Source organism: Mesoplodon bidens, assembly GCF_964165515.1.
Source record: "Mesoplodon bidens genome assembly, chromosome: 5".
NCBI lineage: Eukaryota > Metazoa > Chordata > Mammalia > Artiodactyla > Ziphiidae > Mesoplodon > Mesoplodon bidens.
This window is the reverse complement of record NC_138161.1, coordinates 3,899,894-3,925,407: the sequence shown is the minus strand read 5'-3', so window position 1 is coordinate 3,925,407 and position 25,514 is coordinate 3,899,894. Positions and strand designations below refer to the sequence as shown.

Here is a 25,514-nt window from a genome sequence, read left to right as displayed (position 1 = left end):
TGGTTGATTCTGGAAAGTACACGTTTTACTGCCTTCAGTGATCCTTGGACCATCTTGCTCTCCTCGCTCGGGGTGCTGACGGAAGGGTGGACCCTCTACCCTGGCTCACGTCGACATTATTAAAAACCGGGGGTCCCGGAGCTTATTATCTGGGAAAACACAACCAGTCTTTGAGGAAAGGCAAGGAACCCTGAATAAGCCATCTATCAGCTTGCTTCTCAAACACGCAGTGGGATGGGCATCACCTGGGAACATGTTAGAAATGCAGAGTCTCAGGCCCCTCACTCACCTGCTGGGTCAGAAGCTGCATTTTGACTCAGTCCCCAGCGGGTCTGAATGAAGTGAACGTGAAGAGGTGCTGTCTGCCTTGAAGAAAATATATTATGTCACGTGCCATGAGAAGATGAACAGGGACACAGCAGAGAAGGGAACACAGTGATGGTGACACAGCATTTGTGATAAAAATGTGCCACCATCCCCACGTCCTGACCCTCTGAGGTCCCAGTTGACTACTCTAACATCTTCCTAACCAGTCCTCTTCCTTTGTTTATTCCTTAAGATAAGTGAACCCAAAGAGGATGTGGTGCATGTACACAATGGAATATTACTCAGCCATGAAAAAGAATGAAATAATGCCATTTGCAGCAACGAGGATGGACCTGGAGATGATCCTACTAAGTGAAGTAAGTCAGACAGACAAAGACAAATATCATGTGATATCACTTATATGTGGAAGCTAAAAAAAAAAGATACAAATGAACTTATTTACAGAACAGAAAGAGACTCACAGACATAGAAAACAAACGTATGGTTACCAGAGGGGAAAGGGGTGGAGGGGTAAATTAGGAGTTTAGGATTAGCAGATACACACTACTATATATAAAATAGATAAACAACAAGGACCCACTGTGTAGCGCGGGGAACTATATTCAATATCTTGTAATAACCCATAATGGAAAGGAATCTGAAAATAATATATGTATAACTGAATCACTTTGCTGTACACCTGAAACTAACACAACATTGTAAATCCACTATACTTCAATAAAAAAAAAAGAAAAGTGAACCCATATTTTACCACTAGAGGGAAAGCTTTCTTCTGCCCTTAAGACCTCCTCGGAAGCCTCAGAGTTCATGTGAGATGAGCATGGGCATCATCTACATGGGCAGCTGGAGGCCCTGGAGACAGAAACTTAGACTCAGTCCCCACCCCGCAGAAGCTCCTGCCGTGTGCAGGACATGCATGGGTGAGCGAGCGATGGGACATAATCAGGGCGTGCGGGGGTCTGGGGAGCCCCAAGGAGACCACCTCACCTGATCAAGTCTGCCTTCATCTCCAGTGCCCGTTCACTGTTACATAAACGTCATCCCGGTCGTGTCCTCTGGCTCTGCAGCCCAGCCCCACTGAGGAGGCCTGAGCAGCAGCGGGAAGATAGCCAACCACGAGGCTGAGAGAAAACACTGGTTACTTCATATGAGCTAGAGACGAAATGAAGCTCAAAAAGAGAGTCGGCTCCCAAATTGAACCCCAGTGAACTGAGTCCAGCTGTCCACCCCAGGGGTTATAAAGAAAGAAAAATGGACCAAGCAGTCCTTGTTCACAGCAGACTGGTTCTCCACTCAGGATGTAAACCCAACCAGGTCCTGGGCCCTGCTGGGTGGATGGACTCATCTTTCAGGAGCAGTGCAGGGGCCGGGGGCTTGGTTCTAACACCTGACAGTCTCCTGTAGAGGCTCAGGAAGAAGGACTGGAACCTGTGGGCTGGATGGGTGGATGAGCTGGGCCAGGCCTGCTCCGGGGCTGGAGCGCTCACCCTGGGCTCTCACCCTGCAACAATCCAGGCCACCAGCCACCCTGCCAGCAGGCCCAGGGGACAAGGGAGGAAAGCAGAGCCACGGCCCGGCCAGGACCTCATCTGGGGAGGACATAAATCATCTTGCCATGTCTATGCTTCTTGATTTTCCTGTTCCATCTCACTTGTATAGAGCATGGAGCAGGACACTGGAGCTGGGGAACCTCTGTGGACTGTTTGCAGCCATGATTGGTGTGGGTGACGTCAGAGCATGTGAAGTGGCCCAATCTGGTCATTAGGTCACTGTGGTGCAGAAAAGCTAAAAAGAGCACAAGTTTTAAGTCAGAAAACTCTGAGTTAAGCGCACACTTGACACTCACCTACTTTGTGACCTGGAGTCATTTAATTCTCTAAACTTCTATTTTCTCACCTAATAAATGGACATATGTTAGTACCTCCTTCATAGGATTGTTGTGAGGTGAAGCTAACCGATGTTCTTTACATAAAATATTTAGCATAATGCCTAGAACACAGTGATCTCAATTTGTGTTGGAAGCTCTGTTATTTTTTATATCGTAGCTTTGATTACCAATAAAACCATTCAGGTTTTGTTTAGATTCCCTCCTCCACTCTGCCCCTGTGAGCCTAGATGTGGAGTGTTTAAGGGATATTTACATGGGGTATTGTGAACCGAGAGGGAAGCAGGACCTAGAACTTGAGAAAACTGATTTAAATCAATTTTTCTATGCACTTGGATTTAAAATAATTATATACAAAAAGGTAAACTAGTAATTTGTTGTAATCAGCAAGTTAGAGCAATTTAGAAGAGAAAAGCAATTCTAAAAATGGCTCCTGAAAAGAGCCAGATGCCAAATAACAGTAGCTTCTACAGAATGCTTTTTATTTTCTTGAATCTTTTTCTATTCTTTCAGTTTATGCTTTTAACACTTTATAAGAGGATGAGTAATACCATCTCAGTATTAGTGAAAAGGTGTGGCTTTTCAAGTCAAATACCTCGTAAGTGCTGGAGCCCAGGTGAGAAGAGATGGGTACAGGTTTAGAAACATTTAGAGCCAGTATCAAAAGTGAAATTGGGTCCTGGAAGTAATTGCTATGGCACTTGCCTTCTCACCATGAACAATTAGAAAGCTCATCAAAAATATATGAAACAGGTTTTTTTCAGATGTTGGACAACGGGCAGTGCAACAACAGTTGTCCATCTTACTGCCTGAAGAGAGGGTTTCCAGGTCAGAGTACAGAGAGGGAGAACCTAGGTAAGCCCAGTAGGCTGCCTGAGTAGATGAGGAGGGGTGAGAGTTTGTAGAGACAAGGCAGCAGGGGTTCACCAGTACCAGACAAGAGAGTGGCACAGAGAAAGCTCCAGGGACATGTGGATGGTAAACTTCAATTATTCAGCAGAGGACTTACTTAAATCAAATTTCTTGAGATGAAAACTATAATGACTGAGACTTAAAAACACATTGGATAGAACTGCAGAAGAAAAGATTGGTGAATATGAGCACATAACAATAAAAACTAACCAAATTGAAGCAGGGAGAAAAATGACTGACAATGAAATAAACAAAACATCAGTGACTTGTAGGAAAATATTGAGCAGGCTAGTACATGAAGAACTGGAGTCCCTGAAAGGGACGGGGGAAGAAAAAATATTTTTGAAAAGCAATAGCCAAAACGTTTTTAAATCTGATGAAAACTACAAACCCACAGGCAAGAATCTCAACAAACTCCAAGCACAAGAAATATAATGAAAATTACATGAGAAAAAATATAATCAGATTGTTCAAAACCAGGAATTAGGAGAAATCTTAAAAGCAGAGAGAGTAAAAATATACAGAACATACAGAGACACAAATTTAAGAATAACAGCAGACTTTTTGTCAGAAACAATACAAGTAATGTGGAGCAACATCTTTAAGTACTGAAGGAAAAAACTGCCAACATAAAGTTCTATACCCAGGAAAAATGTGCATCAAAAATAAAAGTGAAATAGAAACTTTTTCAAATATAAAAATCTAAAGAAATTTATCACCAGCAAACTCACATTACAAGAAATATTAAGAAAATTCTTCATCAGAAGGAAAATGATGCCAGATGGAAATCTGAATGTACACAAAGGAATAAAGAGCATCTGCAATGTTAACTGCATGGATAAGTATATAATATTTATTCTTATTGTTATTTTTAAGAGACTATGGTATATATAAACAAAAATAATAACAATGTAGGATGGGGTTTATAATATCTGTAAATTAAAATATAAGACAACAATAGCCTGGGAACAGAGAAATAGAAATAGGGTTCTTATACTACACAAGAACTGGTATACTATCACTTGAAAGCAGAGTGTGAAGAACTAAATATGTGTACTATAGACCCTAAAACAATTACTAAAAGAGAAGACAAAGATTTATATCTAATAATCCAAGAACAGAGATAAAGGGAACCCTAAAAGCAATCTAAAAGAAGACAAAAAGGAGGGAGAGGGTAATAAAATAACAGTTGGTATATAAACCTAGTCATATCGATGATACCATTAAATATCAGTAGTCTAAACATACCTATTAAACAGCACAGATCAACAGATAAGATAAATAATCAAGACCTAACTGTACGCTACCTACATGAAACCTCTTTTGCCTATTTTTAAAAATTATTAGAAGTAAAGGAATGGAGAAAGATATACCCTGCTAACTCTATGCAGCATAGAGCTGGAATGGCTATATTGATGTTAAACATTTGATTAAGTTCTATCATGAAATTGCAGCAATTCAGTCCCCTCTTCAGGCTCCGCTTCTAATTCTACTTCTCTTGCTGTTTCCACCACATCTGCAGTTACTTCCTCCATGAGGTCTTGAACCCCTCAAAGTCATCCATGAGGGCTGGAATCAACTTCTTCCAAACTCCTGTTAATGTTGATGCTTTGACCTCTTCCCATGAATCACAAATGTTATGAATGGCATCTAGAATGGTGAACCCTTTCCAGAAGGTTTTCGATTTACTTTGCCCAGATCCATCAGAGGAGCTATCATCTATGGCAACTACAGCCTTCCGAAATGTATTTCTTAAATAATAAGACTTGAAAGCTGAAATTACTCCTTAATCCATGGACTGCAGAATGGATGCTCTGTTAGTAATCATGAAAACAACACTAATCTCATTGTCCGTCTCCATCAGAGCTCTCGGGTGACCAGGTGCCTTGTCAACGAGCAGTACTATTTTGAAAGGAATCTTTTCCTCTGAGCAGTAGGTCTCAACAGTGGGCTTAAAATATTCGGTAACCCACGTTGTAAACATATGTGCTGTCATCCAGGTTTTGTCGTTGCATTTACAGAGCACAGGCAGAGTAGATTTAGCATAATTCTTAAGGGTCTTAGGATTTTCAGAATGTTAAATGAGCCATGGCTTCAACTGCAAGTCACTAACTGCATTAGCCCCTAACGAGAGAGTCAGCCTGTCCTCTGAAGATTGAAGCCAGTCACTGACTTCTCCTCTCGAGTATGAAACTCCTAGATGGCATCTTCTTCCAGTGCCGGCTGTTTTGTCTACGCTGGAGAACAGATGTAGCCACCTTCATGAATTTCTTAGCTAGACCTTCTGGATAACTTGCTGCAGCTTCCACATCAGCACTTGCTGCTTTATCTCCTACTTCTATGTCAGGAGACGGCTTCTTCCTTAAACCTCATGAACCAACTTCTGCTGGCTTCACACTTTTCCTCTGCAGCCTCCTCACCTCTTTTAGCCTTCACGGAATTGAAGAGAGGTTGGGCCTGGCTCTAGATTAGGCTCTGGCTTAAGGGAATATTGTGGCTGGTTTGATCTTCTCTCCAGACAAGTAAAACTTTCTCCATACGGGCAATAAAGCTGTTTCGCTTTCTCATCATTCGTGTGTTCACTGGGGCAGCACTTTTAATCTCCTCCAAGAACTTTTCCTTTGCATCCACAACTTGGCTGTTTGGTGCAAGAGATCTAGCTTTTGGCCCGTCTCGGCTTTCAACATGCCTTCCTCACGAAGCGTCATCATTTCTAGCTTTTGATTTAAAGTGAGAGACATGTGACTCTTTTTTTTTTTTCAGTATGCGGGCCTCTCACTGTTGTGGCCTCTCCCATTGCAGAGCACAGGCTCCGGACACGCAGGCTCAGCGGCCATGGCTCACGGGCCCAGCCGCTCCGCAGCACGTGGGACACTCCCAGACCGGGGCATGAACCCGCGTCCCCTGCATCGGCAGGCGGACTCTCAACCACTGCGCCACCAGGGAAGCCCAACATGTGACTCTTATTTCTCTTGAACACTTAGAGGCCATTGTAGGGTTATTAAATGGCCTAATTTCAATATTGTTGTATCTCAGGGAACAGGGAGGCCCAAAGAGAGGGAGAGATGGGACGACAGCCTGTCAGTGGAGCAGTCAGAACACACACAACATTGATCCATTTAGTTGGCCGTCTTATATGGGTGCAGCTCAGGGTGTCCCAAAACAATGGCAATAGTTATGTCAAAGATCACTGATCACTGGAATTATCACTCAGCCATAAAAAAAGAATGAAATCAGCCATTTGCAGCAACATGGATGGACCTAGAGCTTATCATACTAAGTGAAGTAAGTCAGAGAAAGACAAATATCATATGATATTGCTTATATGTGGAATCCAAAAAAATAAGATACAAATGAATTTATTTACAAAACAGAAACAGACTCCTCACGGACATACAAAACAAACTTATGGTTACCAAAGGGGAAAGGTTGGGGGAGGGATAAATTAGGAGTTTGGGCTTAGCAGATACACACTGCTATATACAAAATAGGTAACCAACAAGGACCTACTGTATAGCACAGGGAACTATACTCAATATTTTGTAATATATATATATATATATATCTGAATCACTTTGCTGTACCCCCTGAAACTGACATGATATTGTAAATCAACTATACTTCATTTAAAAAAAAAAAGATCACAGATCACCACAACAAATATAAAAATAATGAAAAAGTTGGAAATATTGTGAGAATTACCAAAATGTGACCCAGAGACGTGAAGTGAGCAAATGCTCTTAGAAAGATGGTGCCAATAGAACTTGCTTGACACAGGGTTGTCCCAAACCTTCAATCTGTAAAAAAACACAGTATCTGCAAAATGCAATAAAGCAAAACACCATAAAACAAGGTGGGCCCGTACTCAAGGAACTTGGATGTGACCTAGGTGTCAGCCCCCAGCCCACCAGGAGGCCTGAAGAGCATACACACAGGCCAAAGCCATCCCTGTGGTCAGCCCTGCCCCTCAGCCTTTTGTGGGGACCTCCCGGCAGGGAGCCCCAAAGCCCACGCCGAGATGCCGAAGGCGCAGAACGGATGGGAGTGCCCCCTCCAGCGGCACCTGAGGGCTTCTTACCCAAGCCTGACATGTATTTATTACGTTGTGTTTTATGAGCATTGCACACAGGAATTCTTATTTTCTAGGTGTTTTCCTGGCTCGCTTGAGGGTAATTTGAGAGAGGGACTTCACTATCTAGTCACTCAGCTAACTTAGCCAGAATCCATTTCCATTAACCATCTTCAGCAGAGTTACAGTCATATGATATTTTTCTTTCTCCTAGGGGAAAATAGCACTTAAAAAATCATGGCAAAATAACCTGGTAACTTTTTTTTTTTTTTTTTTTTTTGGCTGCGTTGGGTCTTCATTGCTGCACATGGCCTTTCTCTAGTTGCGGCGAGCAGGGGCTGGTGGCTTCTCTTGTTGTGGAGCACGGGCTCTAGGCGTGCGGGCTTCACGAGTTGTGGCACGCGGGCTCAGTAGTTGTGGCACACAGGCTTAGTTGCTCGGCAGTATGTGGGATCTTCCTGGACAAGGGCTCAAACCCGTGTCCCCTGCATTGGCAGGCAGATTCTTTACCACTGTGCCACCAGGGAAGTCCCAACCAGGTAACTTTTAAAGCACTAGAAGCAGAGGCTATTTCATAAACAAATGATAATGAAGAAATTTATTTGCAATTGTAAAACATCTTAACAAACAACTAAGTAAGAAAGATTAGTGATAGATTAGTAATAACTACCCTGGTAACAGAAGCATCTTTAAGACTCAATCTCCTACCACTCTGGCTTTTGCTTCATCTTAATCCAGCAGTTCTGGCTGTCTGACTTCCTGTTCTTCAAAACTAATGTTTCCTGGAAAGAAAAAGGAAATGTGAGTGTATTACCTTTTTTCTATTTAAAAATGCATGATTTGCTAGCAAATCTTTTGCAATAGGTATTATAAATATTAAACATTTCTATTTATCAGCCAAAATCATGGAATGTTAAGTTTTATCTTACACAGACTTTTATAGTTTTTCTTTTGGTACCAGTAATAAACTAAGCAAAAGGTTTATTCAGAGTAAATGCTAAGACAAAGAATATCCATGTAAGTGAGAGTAAAGGCCCAGCATTATCTTTTGCCTGTGCACACTCAACAGTGAATAAAATTGCTGGACTATAATTTATAAGTAACACTGTTGAAACTCTGATCTCTATGGAAGCTGTACTCCACGCTTCCACCCTCCTCCCACACCCCCGTAAGAGCATTTGTGTTTATTAATGCTGAAAAATTAAATGGTAAGAGGGTTTAAATTTTGAAGGTGTTTGCTCTATATTATTATAAAGCATTATAAAGGTGAAAAACCTGTAGTAAAATGAAGCCATGGGATCAGTCAACTGGGACCTGAGGCCCAAGGTGTGCCGTATTGGTGAAATGCAGATTAGCAAGGACCGAGTTAGAGAGAACATGCATCACACGGCTCTCCCTACCAGGACACCTAAGAAGGAGCGACATTCCCAGGGCAGGTCCTCTGAGACATCCCATCCCTCAGGCCTGGCCCAAGGACGGCCTCGGTCAAAGGCAGAGAAAACCCTGCGCCCACCCTGGTGTGCCTGGTGCCTCCTTCCCTCCCGCCCTCTGGGCCCCCAGAGCTCAGGCTCACCCTGGTCCAAGCTGTTGTAGCGGAATTCCTCTCCATCCTCCCTGCTGGCCTCTCCCTCCTCCTCTCCGGGCTGCGTTGAATTTAACTCCCCCTCTGACACGTCGGTCAGAGGCTGGACCTCCTCCACTGGCTCTCCCACGCCTGAGATGGAACAAAGAGAAACAGTATCAGCAGGCGCCTTGCCGCACGCACCCTGCTGGCAGCAGTGCCCGCTTCTCCATCGGGGACCACCCCCCAGCTCAGAGTCACAGCTCCACCCAGGCCTGGCCTCTGCCCTCATCCCCATCCCATCACAGTGATAGGTTCAGGGATGGGCATCACTGGTCTGAAACGCTAATTCCCAAGGGCTTTTTATTTTAAGTGTACAATATATAGCCCAAGGGTTTTGATGAGCATATGGAGAAAGAAGCTCTCTGTTCCCTAGGGTTCTTGAGCGGATTGGGTGGCAATCTGATAAAGTCACTGAGCTGTGGTCGCCCAAGGGGAGAGGGTGCTGGCGAGCAGAGCCCGTGCACAGGAGAGTGGAGATCCGACTGCGGAGGCCTGATCCAGCCACACCTGAGGCTCTCTCACCCCCGCCGCTCCAGTTGTGTGAACCAATGAGTTAGTATCGGTATTTTTCCACTTAGGCCAATTGGAATTGGTCTTCAATCACTTGCAACAGAAGGGCTCCTGCCCAGTGTACCCTTCGACAGTCCAGAGCGCCCTGAGGACTTCTTAGGAAGTGCCCTGTGAGGGTCACAGAGAAATGCTGCCCAGATCCCCTTTAGGAAGGACCTGTCACCCCACCTGCTGTTGGAGCCTTGCCCAGGGCACACCCACGGCCAATCACTGACTGAGGGGAGGGACTCAGAGCCTGCTTCCCGGGGAGCCCCACTCCATCTGCCCCCCAGGGCCTCCATACCCTCAGCTCCTGGGGCCTCCCCCTGGCCTGGTCCATCCGCGGCAGGCTGCTCCTGGGGGAGGGTCGGGGTCCACAGGGCCAATTCTGTGATTTTGGTCACTTTCCATTTTGGAACGACAGTTTCCAGTGTCTCCTCCTCCTCTTCCTCTTCTCCTCTTTCCTAAGTTAAAAAATGTAACTTGACCAACATGCATGGGATATTTAAAGTGAGGGGAGACGGGACAGGTTTTGAATTTCATTTGGGCATTTTTATAACAGGATTCAGTGATCAGAGTAATTGCCAACTCTCCATAGTATAATCCAAGGGCTGAAAATGAATCTTGAGAGAATGAGGATGAGACACGAAGGTGAGGGCAACACAGTTCCTGTGCTCATTCCACTGATGGCACAGAAGGCTCTCAGACGTTAACGCTTCCTGGTTAAGAAATGACCAGGACTGGGCTTCCCTGGTGGCGCAGTGGTTGAGAGTCCGCCTGCCAATGCAGGGGACACGGGTTCGTGCCCCGGTCCGGGAGGATCCCACATGCCGCGGAGCGGCTGGGCCTGTGAGCCATGGCCACTGAGCCTGTGCGTCCGGAGCCTGTGCTCCACAACGGGAGAGGCCACAACAGTGAGAGGCCCGCATACCGCAAAAAAAAAAAAAAAAAAGAAAGAAAAAGAAATGACCAGGACTAAGTGCCCTTTGCAACTGCTCAGCCACATTTCAGCTCTAAGTTTCTTTAAACATAACAAAACAAACATTGAAACTGAGCAGGACCTTGTGAAGCTCCTGGACACAAAAGCCTTTCTGTGTCCCCCGTCTTTTGTTTTAGGGAATAGGCCCCTAAAACAAGACCTTCCCTAAGTTCCAAAGGGCAGGTTCAAGCAGTTACTAATCAGGAAAGGGAGGGGATGCAGAGATAAGGGGGGAGGAACCAAGAAACAGTGGTGCAGCCTTGGGGCAGGGTCCTCCTTCTGCCTCAAGGGATACACGAAACAATGTCTTTGAGCTCTTCTGCAGAACTAAAACCCCCAAGAAATGGAAGATGTTAACTACTTGATGAAATATTGCTCATTCCAGAGAGAAGGTCACAGTTTGATAACCTTGAGAAGCTCATCAGGAGACCGCCTGAGGCCAGATTAAAGGAGTGCAGGCCCTGCACACACCCTGATCCTTATCAGCAACCCTTCCCTTGAACCATTGCTATAAAACTCCTCACCAAATTCCACCAGGTTGGGACACACAGTTTTGAGGGCATTAGCCAACTGTGTCCCCCTTTGCCTGGCAAAGCAGTAAAGCTGTTCTTTTCTGCTTCACCCAAAACTCTGTCTCTGAGATTCGATTCAGCACAGGTGTACAGAGGCCAAGTTTCGGTATCAACATCATTGTAAGAAAAGGCCTAAAAACACCCAAAGACATCCATGTAATGACATGGAAGGGCATAAACCCTGAAGCTCTAGTCTCAAGGATTATGGAGAGAAAAATAAAATGCAATGAAAGTAGACAAAGTTCATCAGTTCCAAATGTGGAATAATTTATAATAATGAATAATTCCGACAAAGGTTAACAGCCAACACGTGTCAATCTTACCAAGCATACTGGTCTACTTCTCAGTTTTGTAACTATCACAAAACTCCAAAGATTGAACATCAATCTATAAATATGGAAAACTTCATTGTCGCAAAGATGATAATACCTGTGACAAAGAGTGACAGACCCCTGCCTATTACTTCTGTTGAGTCATTCAGAAATACACTGTTCTCCTCCATGTCCAAATGTCTGAGTTTCTCCAGGACAGTGGTGCTCAAACTTGAACTGCACCAGAATCCCATGGAGGGGTTGTTGAAGTCCAGATCGCTGGCCCCAGCCTGAGTTTCTGAGTCATGAAGAATGGGGTGGGGCCCAAAACTCTTCATTTCAAACAGATTCCCAGGTAGGGACAAAGCTGCACGCCGGGATTGTGCTTTGAGAACCGCCCCCAGGGGTGTCTGCTCTCTCATTGGCTCCTCTGTGATCATGTGATCTCCCCCCCCCACCCCATTCAGGCGCTCACTTCTCCAGCTGCTGGGGGTGTTGGCAGCTGGTTGCTCATAACAGAGTTCCTCCCAGGAACTGCCCTCCATCAAAGGAGGCCACATCGTCCAGGTTCCATGCCCCTGTCCACGGGCAGCCCACAGCCGGTGACTGGTCCACATGCAGGTCAAAGGTCCTGGCCTCCATTCAGGACACTTTGAAGGGTCATCCCATTTCAGATCTCCCATGGGGTACCGTCAGAACCCAGCTTCCCCTTCTGCCCAACCCCCTTTCCTATACTCCCGTAGGGCAATTGGTCCCGACACAGATCTGTAGGATCAGTAGAGCAGCTCGTTGGCCTATGAACGCAGGAGTGATATAGACTCTGCAACCTACCACGTCTGTTAAGCGATATTCCCCGTGCTGTTCACAGCCAATATCAAACACGTACTTTCCAGGGCCAACGGGCTACGAGCAAAGAGAAACCAAGAAATACTTCACTCTTGAGCACCAACACCCAGTAGAAAGTACAAAATGCTTTATAAATGTGACTTTCATAAAACCAACCCCAAATCACAGAACTGGGGAAAATTCAGTATGGATTAAAGATGCTTTTGTGAACTAATGGCTAATGGAATGCAAAGTATAGGTCCCCTTTTGTTTGTTTTTAAAAAAACTTTAACTACATTTTATCTCTTTATAAAAGTAATGTATTTATGACAAAAATTTCACTTAGTTCACCCTCACAGTCAAACTAGCTAAAAACAGTACTACTAATATTTTTCAAATTTTTATCTAAATATAGTTGATTTACAATATTGTGTTAGAACTACTAATATTTTGATGTAGTCTCTGTAACCTTATTTCTAATACAGAGATTTTTTTAAAATAAAAATCTGACCGTAACTACACGTGCTGACTCTTATTCTACTTTTACTTAGAAATAGGGCATGAATGACCTCCCATATCACAGATATTCTTCCATAACATCAGTTGTCAACCTGGTATGTTATTTCATCAAAGAATTATAATCTGTTTTACTCACTTACTATTGTTGATATTTGGTATGCTGATACTTTGACAAAAAGTGCTATGGTAAACATATTCTGAGTTAAATCTTTAGGTCTACCCTTGACATTTTCCTCAGGGTAAATTTTCAGAAGTTGAATTTCTGGACAAAAGTATGTGTTTATATATATATATATATATATATATATATATATATATATATATACACACACACACACACACACACACACACATATATATATATATTTTTTAAACCAGAATAAGGCTCTAATAATTTTCTTTCCCACAACAGCACTTAAGAGCCTCTCATCCGCAAACCCTTATTTTTTCTGGGCTTAACATTTGTTATACTTTTACATTTTTTATATATATGTAAAAAACAGGACCTCATCATTTTAAGTCACACCTTTTAAGTTATTCGTAAGGCTGAATTTTTTTTCAACATTTTTGAAATTTAAATCATGTTGATTAAGTGCTTTACAAATTAAATGTTACAAATATCCCAACCCCATTTGTCAGATATCTTTTAAATTTTCTTTATGGTATTCTCTAATCTATATTGGATTATTTTTATCAAGTGAAATCTTTTGGTTTTTCCTTACTATTTCTGTATAGAAAGTCCTCTTCCTCATTCCAAAGGTCATAAATACTTATTCTTCTATCTGTGACTTTCTTGTTTGCATTTAAATCTTTATTTCTTCTAGTAAGTATCTTCATCTACATGCTGGAGGACAAACTTTGGTTTTATTTTTTTCTCCCAAATGGTCATCAAGCTGTCCCAGCACCATTTCTTGACTTCTCCCCACCACTCCTTTTAACTGGAAATGACATCCTTTCAAGTGCTAAATTATTTTATATACTTCGATCTGTCTGTGGACTCTCTAACCTGCTTCACTGATCTATATTTCTCTATCCTAGTATCACACTGTTTTCATTATTGAAGCTTTATAGTGTGTTTTCATAACTTGTCAGCAAGGATGTGAACAGGTAATTGTCTGAAGGAAGAAAGTCAAACCAGCAATAAAAGTGTGTAAAGGTGCTGGGCCTCACCAGGAATCAGGGAATTGCACGTTAAAACTATAACATTTTTCACCCATCAGATTTGAAAAGAAAATGTTAAAAACTAATACTATCCAATGTTGATGCAAGAAGTGATGAAAAGACTCCCATATCCTGCTGACCAGAGTATAAACTGGCTTAGCTTTTCAGGACAATTAGAGTATCCATCATCATTTAAAATGTCAATACCTGTAGATTTCGCAATTCCAGTAACTAACCTACATAAAAACTTCTGAATGCACAAGAAGGTAGCTTTTTCTTGGGGTATATTTTTGTGTCCTGCTATAGTGTGGTTCTATTTATGTAATTAAAATCCCCATGCTGTAATTCTGTATAAGCTGTACGTATAAGTCTGTGCCTTCGCGATGCTTAAGGAGGGCAGGGAGGATCCAGAGCCTGGGCGTTTCACAGTTGGAAGCTCTAGCACAACTTTAAAGTCTTTTTCTAACTACCAGAACAAAGCCCCACTTCTGCTCTTATTCCTCAAGTGAGTCTAGGTCCACAACACTCATTGGTTCCTCCCAATTAACTTGTATCAAAGTCTCTTTCTTCCTCCCACCTCCATGTGCCGAAAAATATCTCATGAGATTTTGCCGGGAGTGACGTATTCCATGTACAGATTTGAGGAGAATGTGCCTTCACTTACAAAGACTAAAAGTAGAGTCTGCAATTAGGGCGTGAATTATGTGGAAATGAAAACTGAGTTTTAAGGGTCTGAGGCTACTTTATTATATCAGTTAGAGGTTCCTCTGTCAAACTCTTAACACCTTTCATTTGCTCAGCAAACTCTTTCTTCGGGGAAAGTTTCTGCTCAACCCCTGATCAAGGCTACATGGCAAATGCAGGGTCGTAGGTAGGTTCCAAATTATTCAGGGTTTCTCTGCATCCCATCAGGGCTTGGGCAACAAGGACACGCAAGGCCACAGAGTCCTCCAAACAGAAATGACTCATCACGGGTACTGCGAACCGGAAACCTTCAGACCCAAGGCCTCCAGTCCCACCACCACCTGGAGCAGGTGGGTGGGCGTGAGGCTCCAGGGAGGACCTGGTGGGTCTTCCTCCCTGCGGCTCCGGCTGCAGGCCTCCCAGGGGAAAGAAAGTCAAAACACCCACAGGCTCAACTGCAGGAGATGCTCAGTCGTTCCAGACAAATATGTATTTCATATCCGATTTACTCATGAGACCAAGGTCAAGGTGCCCCCAGTGCTATAATGATTCCCGCTGCTGGGAGAGAGCATGGATGTTACTGAGATGCAGAGAAACGGGCTGAGCTTCCCCCGCCCCCGCCCTGCCCTCTGTGGGTATCAGTGAGGCTCGGAGCTCAGCACGGCTGCCCCGTTTCCCTATCTGGAGAGGGTGGGAGGGTTTGCCTGGGTTTGTCCTATTTTCTGCTCACACATTCACACAGGCTCGGGGAGGAGGGCGTTGCTTATTTCATTGGCAAACATCGCTGCCCGTTGACTTACATTTTTGTTCAAGAACTTGCCCTGGTACCTGTGGTTCAGGTGGATGAGCTCGGCCGTGCCCTTCTGCCGGCCGTTCACCCAGGACCCCACGTACTTGCTGCCCGTCTCCGCGTAGAAGTAGGTGCCTTGCCCGTGCCTGGTGAAGATGAGGAGCGCGATGCACTTGGTTCCGTTGCAGTGAAAACCCTTCCAGGTTTATGAGACACACATTTAAATCAAGGGGGGGCCTAGGCTGAGGTGGGCTCACAAGAGGCTTCTATAACTGGGCCCAATCGAAGCACACCTCCTGCTCGTGGCCCAAGCTGAGAGCAGGCATCCCTGCTGGACAGCGGCGGCCTCCTGCCTATCAGCTGGCTGCCTTGGGGGAAAGGCAGGGCTCCTGGGAGCTGCAACTCAGCCCCCAGAAGGTTCTCCTGGGTCCTCCGTGGCCTGGGGCCCTTGGGTGGGTTCCCGGAACCTGCGCCTGAGCAGCAGTACATTGCTCCCATGCTGGCCTTAAAGCCATGAACCGTGGGGCAGGGCTGGCCAGTGGGCTCTCCGGCCATGATTCTGTTGTTTAGTCACCGTCAGTGCTCATGACGTGAACTGATCTGTGGGCCCAGGGAGAGAACCGAACCTTTGGTGAGCAAACCACTCCCCGGTGTAGCTGTCATTGTTGACGTAGTAGTACACGCCGTGGCCATGCCTCAGGTCGTCCGCCCACTCCCCTGGAAGGGCCACACAAAAGCAGTGGTCAGGAGGAAACAGCTCCGCCCTTCACCGCTGCCCCTGCCCACTCTGAGCCCCCTCCATCCCTGCCTCTCGGCCGGGCCGATGGACACACGGAGCGGGGAGCCGGCGGAGGGAGGCTGAGCCGGGCCTCCAGGGGGACGGGCTGGCAGGTGTATGTACTGGGCCACTGTCGCCTGCAAGTGCTAACAGCGGCTTTCCCACTTGGCCGGCGGCACAGCAAGGCTTCAAGCCAGGGTTTGCTGCCCTATGGACAGTGGCCCCAGCTCTACACTCCTGCTGCCTTGCGTGCGTTCAGTGATCCAGCAACAACTTGGAGCCTCCGTGGTCTATTCTCAGCCACTTGCCAGCATTTCAATCTGTTTCCCACCTCGCACCTGCTCCAGCGCCTGGGGCCGCCCCACCTGCACACCCATGCTGAGCATCCTCACCAAGCGGCCAGAAGCCTGTCTGCATCCCTCTCGGCCAAAGCAGTGGCGAAGAAGTCTCATGTTAACTTGGGCTTTGGGCTGGAAGACTGTTGACTTACTGAGCTAAAATGAGTATTTAGCCTCTGACCTCAGAGAAGAAATCCCTGGGCAGTGACTGCGCCCTGCACCCATTGAGGAGACACGACAACGTACAACTGCCTCCAGAGAAGTTTTATATGTTAGCTAACGTTCACAGTAAAAACTCCTTCAGTCCCCTATTCTGAGTGCGTGTATATGTATCTCCACATATGCATATATCTTCTCATACATAACATATATAATATATATAAATATATATGTTGTTCAAATTAGATTAACATCTACGCTGAAATCAAAATGACAGTAATGAAATTAGGTTCATCAGAATCTGGAAAGAATTAAATCCTAAATTAGATTGTGTCAAGTTGATTTAAAAAGCAGATGGGCCCTACGTCTGGAGCCAGACTTCCAAGATTTATGAAACAAAACCCAAGAGAAATTCCATCTCTAGTAGGAACAGCAGTGACACTGTCCACCCAGGTGTCGGATTCCAGCAGAAGCCCTGTTTGAGGGTGCCTCGGTTCTGGTTTTATGTGGCCACCGGACAGGCAGCTCCAGCCCACACCCTCAGAGGGTGGAATCCGTGCTAAGAAGCGTTGCTATCACACAAGCTACACTGTCGCCCACCGACATTTACTGAACACATACAATCCGTCAGGTCTGGTCCTGAGCATCTCACGTGTGTTCACTCATCTGATCCTCGCACTGCAGGGAAGAGGGCTGAGGCAGGGAGGGATGGGGTCCCCTGAACCAGGTCACACTTACTGTCACACCAGTTCCAGGGCTGGGCTCACAGGTCTTTTTGGAAATCTGATGAAAACTAGATAACTTCTTCCCAGAAAAGCAGCCCAGAACATAACCTTTGCACACCGTTTGCGAGGCTCACAACCCACCCCCACTCGTCTCTCTCCCTGGGTTAGGAATGGCCTTCACCGGTCTTTGGGGTGAGACGTCACACCGTCGTCACACCAGGTGACAATGGTGGGTGGGGCGGCATTGCAGTTCTTGGAAGTAAGGGGACAAGAATCTTCCTGAGCCATATAACACTGGCACGTAGCGCACTGCGGCAGAGGTAAGAACGCCAGTTTAACGAGGCAGAACGCCTCCCAGATCAGAAGCCTTCAGTGAAGGAACCACCATCTAAACCAACAGTGTGTTCATCAGAAGAGGGGCTGGTCAGAAGTGGAAGAGAGAGGGCTTCCCTAGTGGCGCAGTGGTTGAGAGTCCGCCTGCCGATGCAGGGGACGCGGGTTCGTGCCCCGGTCCGGAAGGATCCCACATGCCGCGGAGCGGCTGGGCCCGTGAGCCATGGCCGCTGAGCCTGCACGTCCAGAGCCTGTGCTCCGCAACGGGAGAGGCCACAGCAGTGAGAGGCCCGCATACCGCAAAATAATAATAATAATAATAATAATAATAATAATAATAAAGAAATTGAAGAGAGCAAGAACAGCTCCAAGGAGAAGACCCACTGAGCACCAGTTGACCTGGGTCCAACCCACTCCCCGAGGTCCGTGCTCGCCCAGCAGCCTCTCTCAGCACATGGGCCCCCAGGAGGGAATGTGCAGGTCACAGGGACAGTCACATGTCCCCCTGTGGATCAGTTCACTAATTACAAGGCTCTCTGGTTTGTGCATCAACCCTGTGAACACAGGAACATAGCTCCTATTTGTTGAATGACTGGGGAACTTGAAGCTTTCACGTGTGTCTCAGCATCCACAGAGACGTTCCAGCCCCAAGTCCTCCACAACATGGAAGTCTGCTCTGTGGTGCTATTTTACCTTCATATCTTGATCCGTCTGGATAGATAAAAGTGCCTTGACCGTGTTTTTTATTTTTAACGTATTCTCCAATGTACCGCGCACCACTTTTAAATTTGTAGGTCCCCTGAAACACATTGATTATATAATTCATATCAATCCTGAATTTAAGAATTGCTAACAGAGTATTAAATTGAGTAAACCACCCACTCAAGTCACCGATTCTAACCTGGCCGTGTCTTTTGCCATGTTCGTATTTCCCTTCATACGTGTCCCCGTTGGGCAGCCTCGCTTTCCCGTGTCCGTGCCGCTCCCCTGCCTCGTTCCGCTCCCCTTCGTATTCCTGGACCGAAGGAAACGAGACGATCACAGTTACCATTTATTAAGCACTAACCAGGGACCTCCCTCGTGGTCCAGTGGGTAAGACTCTGCGCTCCCAAAGCAGGGGACCCGGGTTTGAACCCTGGTTGGGGGACTAGATCCCGCACGCTGCAAGGAAGATCCCACGTGCCAAAACGAAGACCCAGCGCAGCCAAAATAAATTTTTTTTAAATGAGCAAAATAAATAAAAGCACTAACTTTGTGTTAGGCATTTTATAAATAGTATTCCATTGCATCCTCCCAATGCTTGGCCTTGTCTTACAGGTGAGGTAGGTACCAGACCTGGGTGACACGGAGCATCCGTCCAAGGTCACACAGCTGGTACCTGTCCATGGTGGGACTTTCACTCCCTCCTTCCAATGTATTATGATAATCCTTTACACTGTAAACAAAACTGACCATTTTGAGGAAAATGCGAGGTGCTCCAAGTTGTGTTCTTTATAGGAACACGTTTGAAGTAGCCTTTGCGGGTGGAACATGTCTTAAACCCACCTTCCTCCAATAATACAGAACTTAAAATGCAAATCATCCCTGGGGTGTCTGTGGCCTGAAGACACCTTTGACCTTCAAGGAAGCTCTGATGGTGGGAGAGGGGTAGGGGGAGCTGAGGAATAAACTGGGCTCAGTTGTCAACTTGAGTCTCCCAACTCAATTTAGTTTAGCTTATCTTTAAACTCCTTATCAAGAGACTTAAGGTTCAAACACTCATAGCTAAGATCGATAATTAATCTATCTTAAAAGTAAATCAATAAAAAACATAATACAAGCTCATCGCTTCCCTATTTTCTTGATCCTTCATGAAATATACGTTTCTCAAGCACCTAATACATGAGTGTAGAGTGCAAATAATGAATAATGAAATGGCGAGGGCATACAGCAATGATTTGACATGGCATTGGATCTGGATGGACATTACACACAAGCTCAGACACACTAGGTCAAGGGCTTCAGAAACAAACATTTTTTGCAGTTCTTGTGCTTTTCTAGCACTGTTTGGCTCAGAAATTCATGCTCAGATTATAAGGCAGAACTTTATAACCTTACAAACTTGTTTCAGGGTTAGTCTAAGTCAAAGTGTACAAAAGGCTCCTCCTCCCGCCCCAAAGACCTCTCAATACACCCAGTACTGAGACGCTGGGGTGCCCGAATAGGAAGAGAACCCTTGAAAATGACCCCAACTGTGAATCGAACCTGAAAATTATGGGCACTAAAAAGTTACAGATCAGTAGGGCCATTTGAGGGGACGAACTAGAAAGCTTACTGGGAAGGTGATGTAGCTTGGGTTCCCCAGAAGCAGACCTTGGATGGAGAGAGATTTTTTTTTTTAAGTGCTCCCAGGAGAAACCAGCAAAGGGGGTGTGAAAACAGACGTGAAAGAGGCGGCTGCCAAGCACGGGTGATGCCGGGTGATGTCCCAGACTCAGCCTCATCGCACAGGGGGTTCTGGAGTGTAGATCACTGCAGTTTGCCCTGCCTTTTAGCACTAGCTGCTGGCTGTCCCGGGATGCGTACATCCCAGGCACTTCCGCCGCTCCCTACTGGCCAGGTGGCTCCAGTGCACAGAGGTGCTTGTCTTGAGCAGCAAATCAGGCAGAAGCTGGAAGATGGGTGTGCAGAGCTAGTAAAAAGGTCTGAGCAAGCACATCTATCTCAGCAGGGGTGCTAGATTTTTCAGGTAATTCTGAAACTATTTCAACTCTGTACCCTGCACACACACAGCGGATGAGGTTCCCAACCTGCCAGGCAGGCAGTAGCCACCCTCTGGCTTCGGGCAGTACAAATATGCCCACAGGGAGCCCAGCTCACATCACTGAATGTGCATCCCTTACCTCCTCTCTGCGGTCTAAACCAGGAAATATTTCCAACGACCCGGGTCATTTCCAACAAGAGTGAAGAAAGCACATGTGATTACAGGCCTGTATGGTACTACTTCAAGAAGACTTCGCTGAGCGTGGGACCTCCTTCATCTTCCTTTAATCCTGAGGAGCCAGGCTCCATTACAGAAATAGTTTCAGAATAATATACAAAAATACATTCAAGAATAGTATGGTAGGGCTTCCCTGGTGGCGCAGTGGCTGAGAGTCCGCCTGTCGATGCAGGGGACACGGGTTCGTGCCCCGGTCTGGGAAGATCTCACATGCCGCGGAGCGGCTGGGCCCGTGAGCCATGGCCGCTGAGCCTGCGCGTCCGGAGCCTGTGCTCCGCAACGGGAGAGGCCACAACAGTGATTGGCCCGCGTACCGAAAAAAAAAAAAGAATAGTATGGTAGCTTGGGATGACCCAACCATCCAAGGAAACTGCCTCGATGGAAGGTAACAGCAGGGTGGAGGACGCTTCCAAAGCCTTGGATTTGGAAATCTTTGCCTTTAACGGTAGGAGGAATCGGTGGAGGGGGAGCGAGAAGGGATTCGGCAGGCGGACGTCGTAACGTTTCACCTTTCACAGCCATCTTGCAGGACGCAGCGCCCGCTGTGGCCTGCGTGGTCCTTGTTCTTGGCTGGGCCTCCCAGTGGGACTGTGGCTGGCCTCCAGGCCACCCCACTCTCCGAAACCGGCTTCCAAGGGTCCGCGCACCCCTGGGACACCGCCCCCTTACCCGGAGATCTCACCCCAAGATCATTCTCTCCCTCCTCCTCCAACTCTTCCGAGCCCAGGTCCGACATGATCCCGCCCCAGTCTGGATCCCGGCTGCAGTCTGAGCCTTTCTAGTCGGTAGGTACCAGCTGCCTGCACCGCGTCCGCCGTCGCCATGGAGACGCGGCCAGGCCCGCCTCCCTCCCAACTGGGGCGTAGAAGCCGGAAGGTGGGGGTAGGAATCACTGTTAACCGACGCATGCTGTCATAGCAACGGGATGCATCCACCAATCGCCGCTTGGGACGGGAGAGAGGCGGGGCCTGGGGCGGGAAGGCGTGGGGAGAAGCCAATGGCAGCCTTCGGGGGCTGTCATAGCAACGAAAAGGGGAGCCTCGGCCAATCGTCGCGCAAGAGGAGGGAGGGGGCGGGGCCTGAGGCTTACTGGGTACCCACCTGCTCGCTAACCTGGACACCACGTGGCTGGCCCTCTTTAACCAGCTTCTGGGTGATGCTGCAACGAGGAGGGGTGCAGGAAGCGTGTCGGGCCAGTTCTCTTGAGGCCTTCACCTCTGCCTAGGGCTGGGCACTGCCGCTTCCGAGCCCCGGCCACTGGTTCTTCGGGTCCCTCGGCAGGCCCTCTTCACCTTTCTGAGCTCTTCTGATCCTTCGGTGTTGGCGGTCCACAGAGATGTGTTCTTCGAGATCTTTTCTCGTGTTTGTAAACATCTCCTCCTGACTCAAGGAGTCGGCTCCAACCTATTAGCACATGCAATCTACCCTGGTGCCCGTCAGGGTTTGACGTCTCTCCTCCACCCTGGGTGTGAGTCCAGCCCCCTGGGGTTCCCATATGGAGCTCGCTCCCTCACACACGCCTAGACAGTCGCTCACACGCGCGCGCGCGCACATACACCTGCACATTCACACTCACTCCCACTCGTTAATGGGCCCCTCCTCCTAGCTTCCCTCTGGTCATCTGACTCTCGGCCTGCCCAGGGCCCCTCATGATCTCCTTCCCAACCCGTCTGTCACCAGCGCTGATCCCAGCCTGTAAGCTCTAGCAATGGCCTCTAATTCAGCCTCTCTATCTCCAGCCTTCGGTACTCTCCGCCACCTCACGTTCCTCCTCTGCTCTGAAGCCCAAATGCAGACCAGCCTTATCCACTGGCGTTCAGTCCCTCCACGTTCAAGCCCTAAGTCGTCCTCTCAGCCTCACGGCCCACCATCCCCTTCCTATACTGGTTTAGATGCTTCAGACAAAAGAAAACCACAGGAACTTGCCGCAGTACATCCTTCACTTCCCCACTTCTACGCCTTTGCCTGTGCCAGACTCTCTCCCTGGAAAGTCTTCCTTCCCCCAGCCTTGCCTATCAAAAGTCATAGCCATTCATCAAAGACTGGATAAGAGACCACTTCCAGAAAAAGCTCCAAATTCATGGAAAGGGTGCCCTCGTGGAGGAAGAGGGGAATGGGGCTTAGAGAAAGAGGAAAGGACTTCAGCTCTCTGTATCATCGATCTGGCTATCATCCATCCATCTACCTATATATTTTAAAGGTCTGAGTGTGACAACATGCAAAATTTAATTTTAAGTAGTGAGTTTTTATTAGTATATATTAACCATAGTTCTCTGTATTTTTAATGTTTTGCTCTAAATGTCGGACACCTCCCTCCTGTGTTTCTATTGATCCTTCAAGTTAGCTGTGCTCACTGTCTCTCTCTTAATTCCCATCGTACCTTTAACCATCTTCATCAAATACACAAGACAAGTTCTGTCTCATGTGACAGTCATCTGGGTGGTTGTCTGATTTCTGGGTATCAGGAGCCATGCCGCCCTCATCTTCATTTCCCCCTCAGCCCCTCAGGTTTTGCACACAGTGGATGCTCAACCAACCCAAGGAAATCCAGTCCATATGGGCCTTTAGATCCCCTGGTGAGATAGAAATATGTTTTTCCTTTATCACTTTTACTTAAAAGAATCTCTATTTTGTGTGTGGAAATAAACAAAGACCACCCAATGAGGACAAGCAAAGACTATTTATTCGCGGCTTGCTATAGCAAGGGATTCAGCCACCATCACTTGCATTTTGGCAGAGACCCAAAGGCAGGCAGAGGAGTGGGAAAGCTTTATAGTGGGAAAAAGGAAAGGGGTTGGTGCCCTGATTGCATGCTGTGGTTGTGGGAAAGCTGCCAGAGGGCTCACGAGAACCGAGACATCCCATGTGTTTGGTTACGGTAAAAACTCAGCTTTCTCTGGCTGGTCCTAAGGGGGAAGGGGGGGGCAAAAATGAGGGTGCCTCTCAGTTATAATCAAGTCCTGGCCGTTTGGAGCCGATTGTTAAAGGGGTTATTGTTTGTTCCTGGATCAGTTAGTAGAGCTAGCAACTGACTTCCTGCCAGTCTGGCCTACAGTAGGCTGGCTTCTTGCAATGGTTACTGTAGATAGTGGGTTGGTTTCCTGGGCTTGTTGCTGCAACTTGTGGGTCAGAGTTCTATTTCTATATATGGTTTGGCCATCGTACATTTGTATATCCAATTTTAAGGTGTTTTTGCAAATTATACAAATAACTGTGTTTCATCTTAAATCTAAATATTGCATGGTGCTCTTAGTTGCTTTTGAGATTTAATACCTTCAACAAAAAATAATAACCCCAACTTTTTATTTATTTAAATCTAATATTTAATTATTTTAAAAAATTGATCTAAATGGAGGGAAAACAGGTCTTAAAGTCATCATCATTTAGTGGAAATATTACTCACCTAGAGCCAGAATGCCCAATTTCAAATTCTGGGTTCCCACGGCCGATTAGCTTTGGTGACCTCAGGCAACTCACCTGCCCTGAGCCTCAGTTTCCTATTCTGTAAACTGAGGGGAATAAACCCTTCCAAACTCAAAGAGCTGCCCTGGGGATCAAAAATGGTGTTTTATTAATGTATTGTTATTTATTATGATAGCTATATAATGCCATCAATGAAGATCTAACAAAGAAATCACATATCATTAATAGAAAGTTCTCCTCACACCCACCCACCCCCCTCCTGTGTTGTGTGATGTTGCTGGGGGATGGGGAGATGGGGGAGGGTAGCAGTGCCTGAGTAAACACAAAGGCAAAATCCATGAGGCGAATAGCTGAATAATCGACAGATCTTCCAGAACACACATAGCATGCCAACGTTTCCCTCTGAAACAATAGCATAATGGAAGGTTGCAATCTTAACCACATCTCAGGCCCCAATCCATCACTTACTGAAAAAAGAAACAATGTACAAGCAAATTAACACACAAGACCCTACAATTATATTGTTTGTTAGTTGCAAAGATAAAAAGATTGTAAACACCCCAAATTAACAGTTTTTCTTGTGGAAAAAGTGGGGACTTTAGAAGGACAGATGACTATGATTTTCTTCTTTATACTTGTCAGTTGCCACATTTACTACAATGGGGTGTGTCTTTTTATAATAATACCTCAAAATATTTTAAATATTAGAGATCTGGAATGGTAATACCATCAAGAATATGCAACCAGATGTTAGCTTTTTTGCATATAAAAATAAATGTCAGAAATTCAACTTTCAAATTTTCTCTAAAAATGCCAGTGAGTAATGTTTGCTAAGTCCTGACTGTGCTGGCAGTGTTTGAAGAGTTTTATATATGAATTATCTTAACAAATCCTCACTGTCATTTCTCCATCGTACAGCTAAGGAAAGGGAGCCACAGAGAGGTAAAGACATTGCTCAGAATCACACAGCGAGTGGGATTCCAACCATGCCATCTGACTCAAGCTATTGCTGTAAATCACTACACCCTAATGCCCCCCAGATCTCTGATTTAAAGGAATAACTATGCTTTTCTGGGAGTTACTTTAACCGTCTACCAAGCAGAGAACCACTGGCTCAGAGAGCCTTAGATTAAAAGTCTCAGAAAGTGGTTTAAGCACACCCTGCCCTGGATCACATCATAAGCAGCTGGGTGCCTAGCCATTGAATGATTAGATCCTAAAATTTACAACTGGATTTATGGCTTATGCAAATCAGTCAGAATCTTCCCCACCCACCCAAATCTTTCAGTCAATCTATAGTAATTTCATTACCCTGCAGGCTTAGCAATCGTCCAAATAAAGCAAGATCAGGTAAACATCAGGACCGGCCTCCCAGCCTCCTGCAGCAAAGAGCCCAGAAACTCCTTCCAGAAAGAGGCTGCTCCATGCTCAGGGCAGGTAGAAAGCCCCACCTACCCTCTCCCTATGAGACCTGCGTAGTCCAGAAAGACCTCATTAGGCCAGCCTGATGCCGGGCAGCCCCAAACTCCTTGACCCTTAAGCCCCACGTGACACGCAAGTACTTGGTGATC

The 25,514-nt window shown here is 46.2% G+C and overlaps 1 protein-coding gene across 2 annotated transcripts; it reads right to left on the bottom strand.

Annotated features, from left to right (window-relative positions):
- Positions 1-7,470: 7,470 nt before the first annotated feature.
- On the bottom strand, positions 7,471-21,256 carry RSPH1 (radial spoke head component 1; the record flags this gene model as incomplete). Of its 2 annotated transcripts, XR_014015891.1 has the most annotated exons (10): positions 7,471-7,760; positions 7,864-7,975; positions 8,767-8,907; positions 9,671-9,830; positions 12,060-12,131; positions 15,218-15,353; positions 15,834-15,924; positions 18,234-18,339; positions 18,442-18,555; positions 21,203-21,256. XR_014015891.1 is itself a non-coding variant. In XM_081234810.1 (9 exons), 9 exons carry the CDS (start codon positions 21,254-21,256, stop codon positions 7,923-7,925), a joined length of 927 nt encoding a protein of 308 aa, XP_081090936.1. In that variant the 3' UTR covers positions 7,804-7,922. The 2 variants fall into 2 exon arrangements, 1 of the variants encoding a protein (XP_081090936.1); XM_081234810.1 differs by lacking the exon at positions 7,471-7,760 and having other exon boundaries at positions 7,804-7,975.
- Between the last annotated feature and the right edge of the window lie 4,258 nt (positions 21,257-25,514).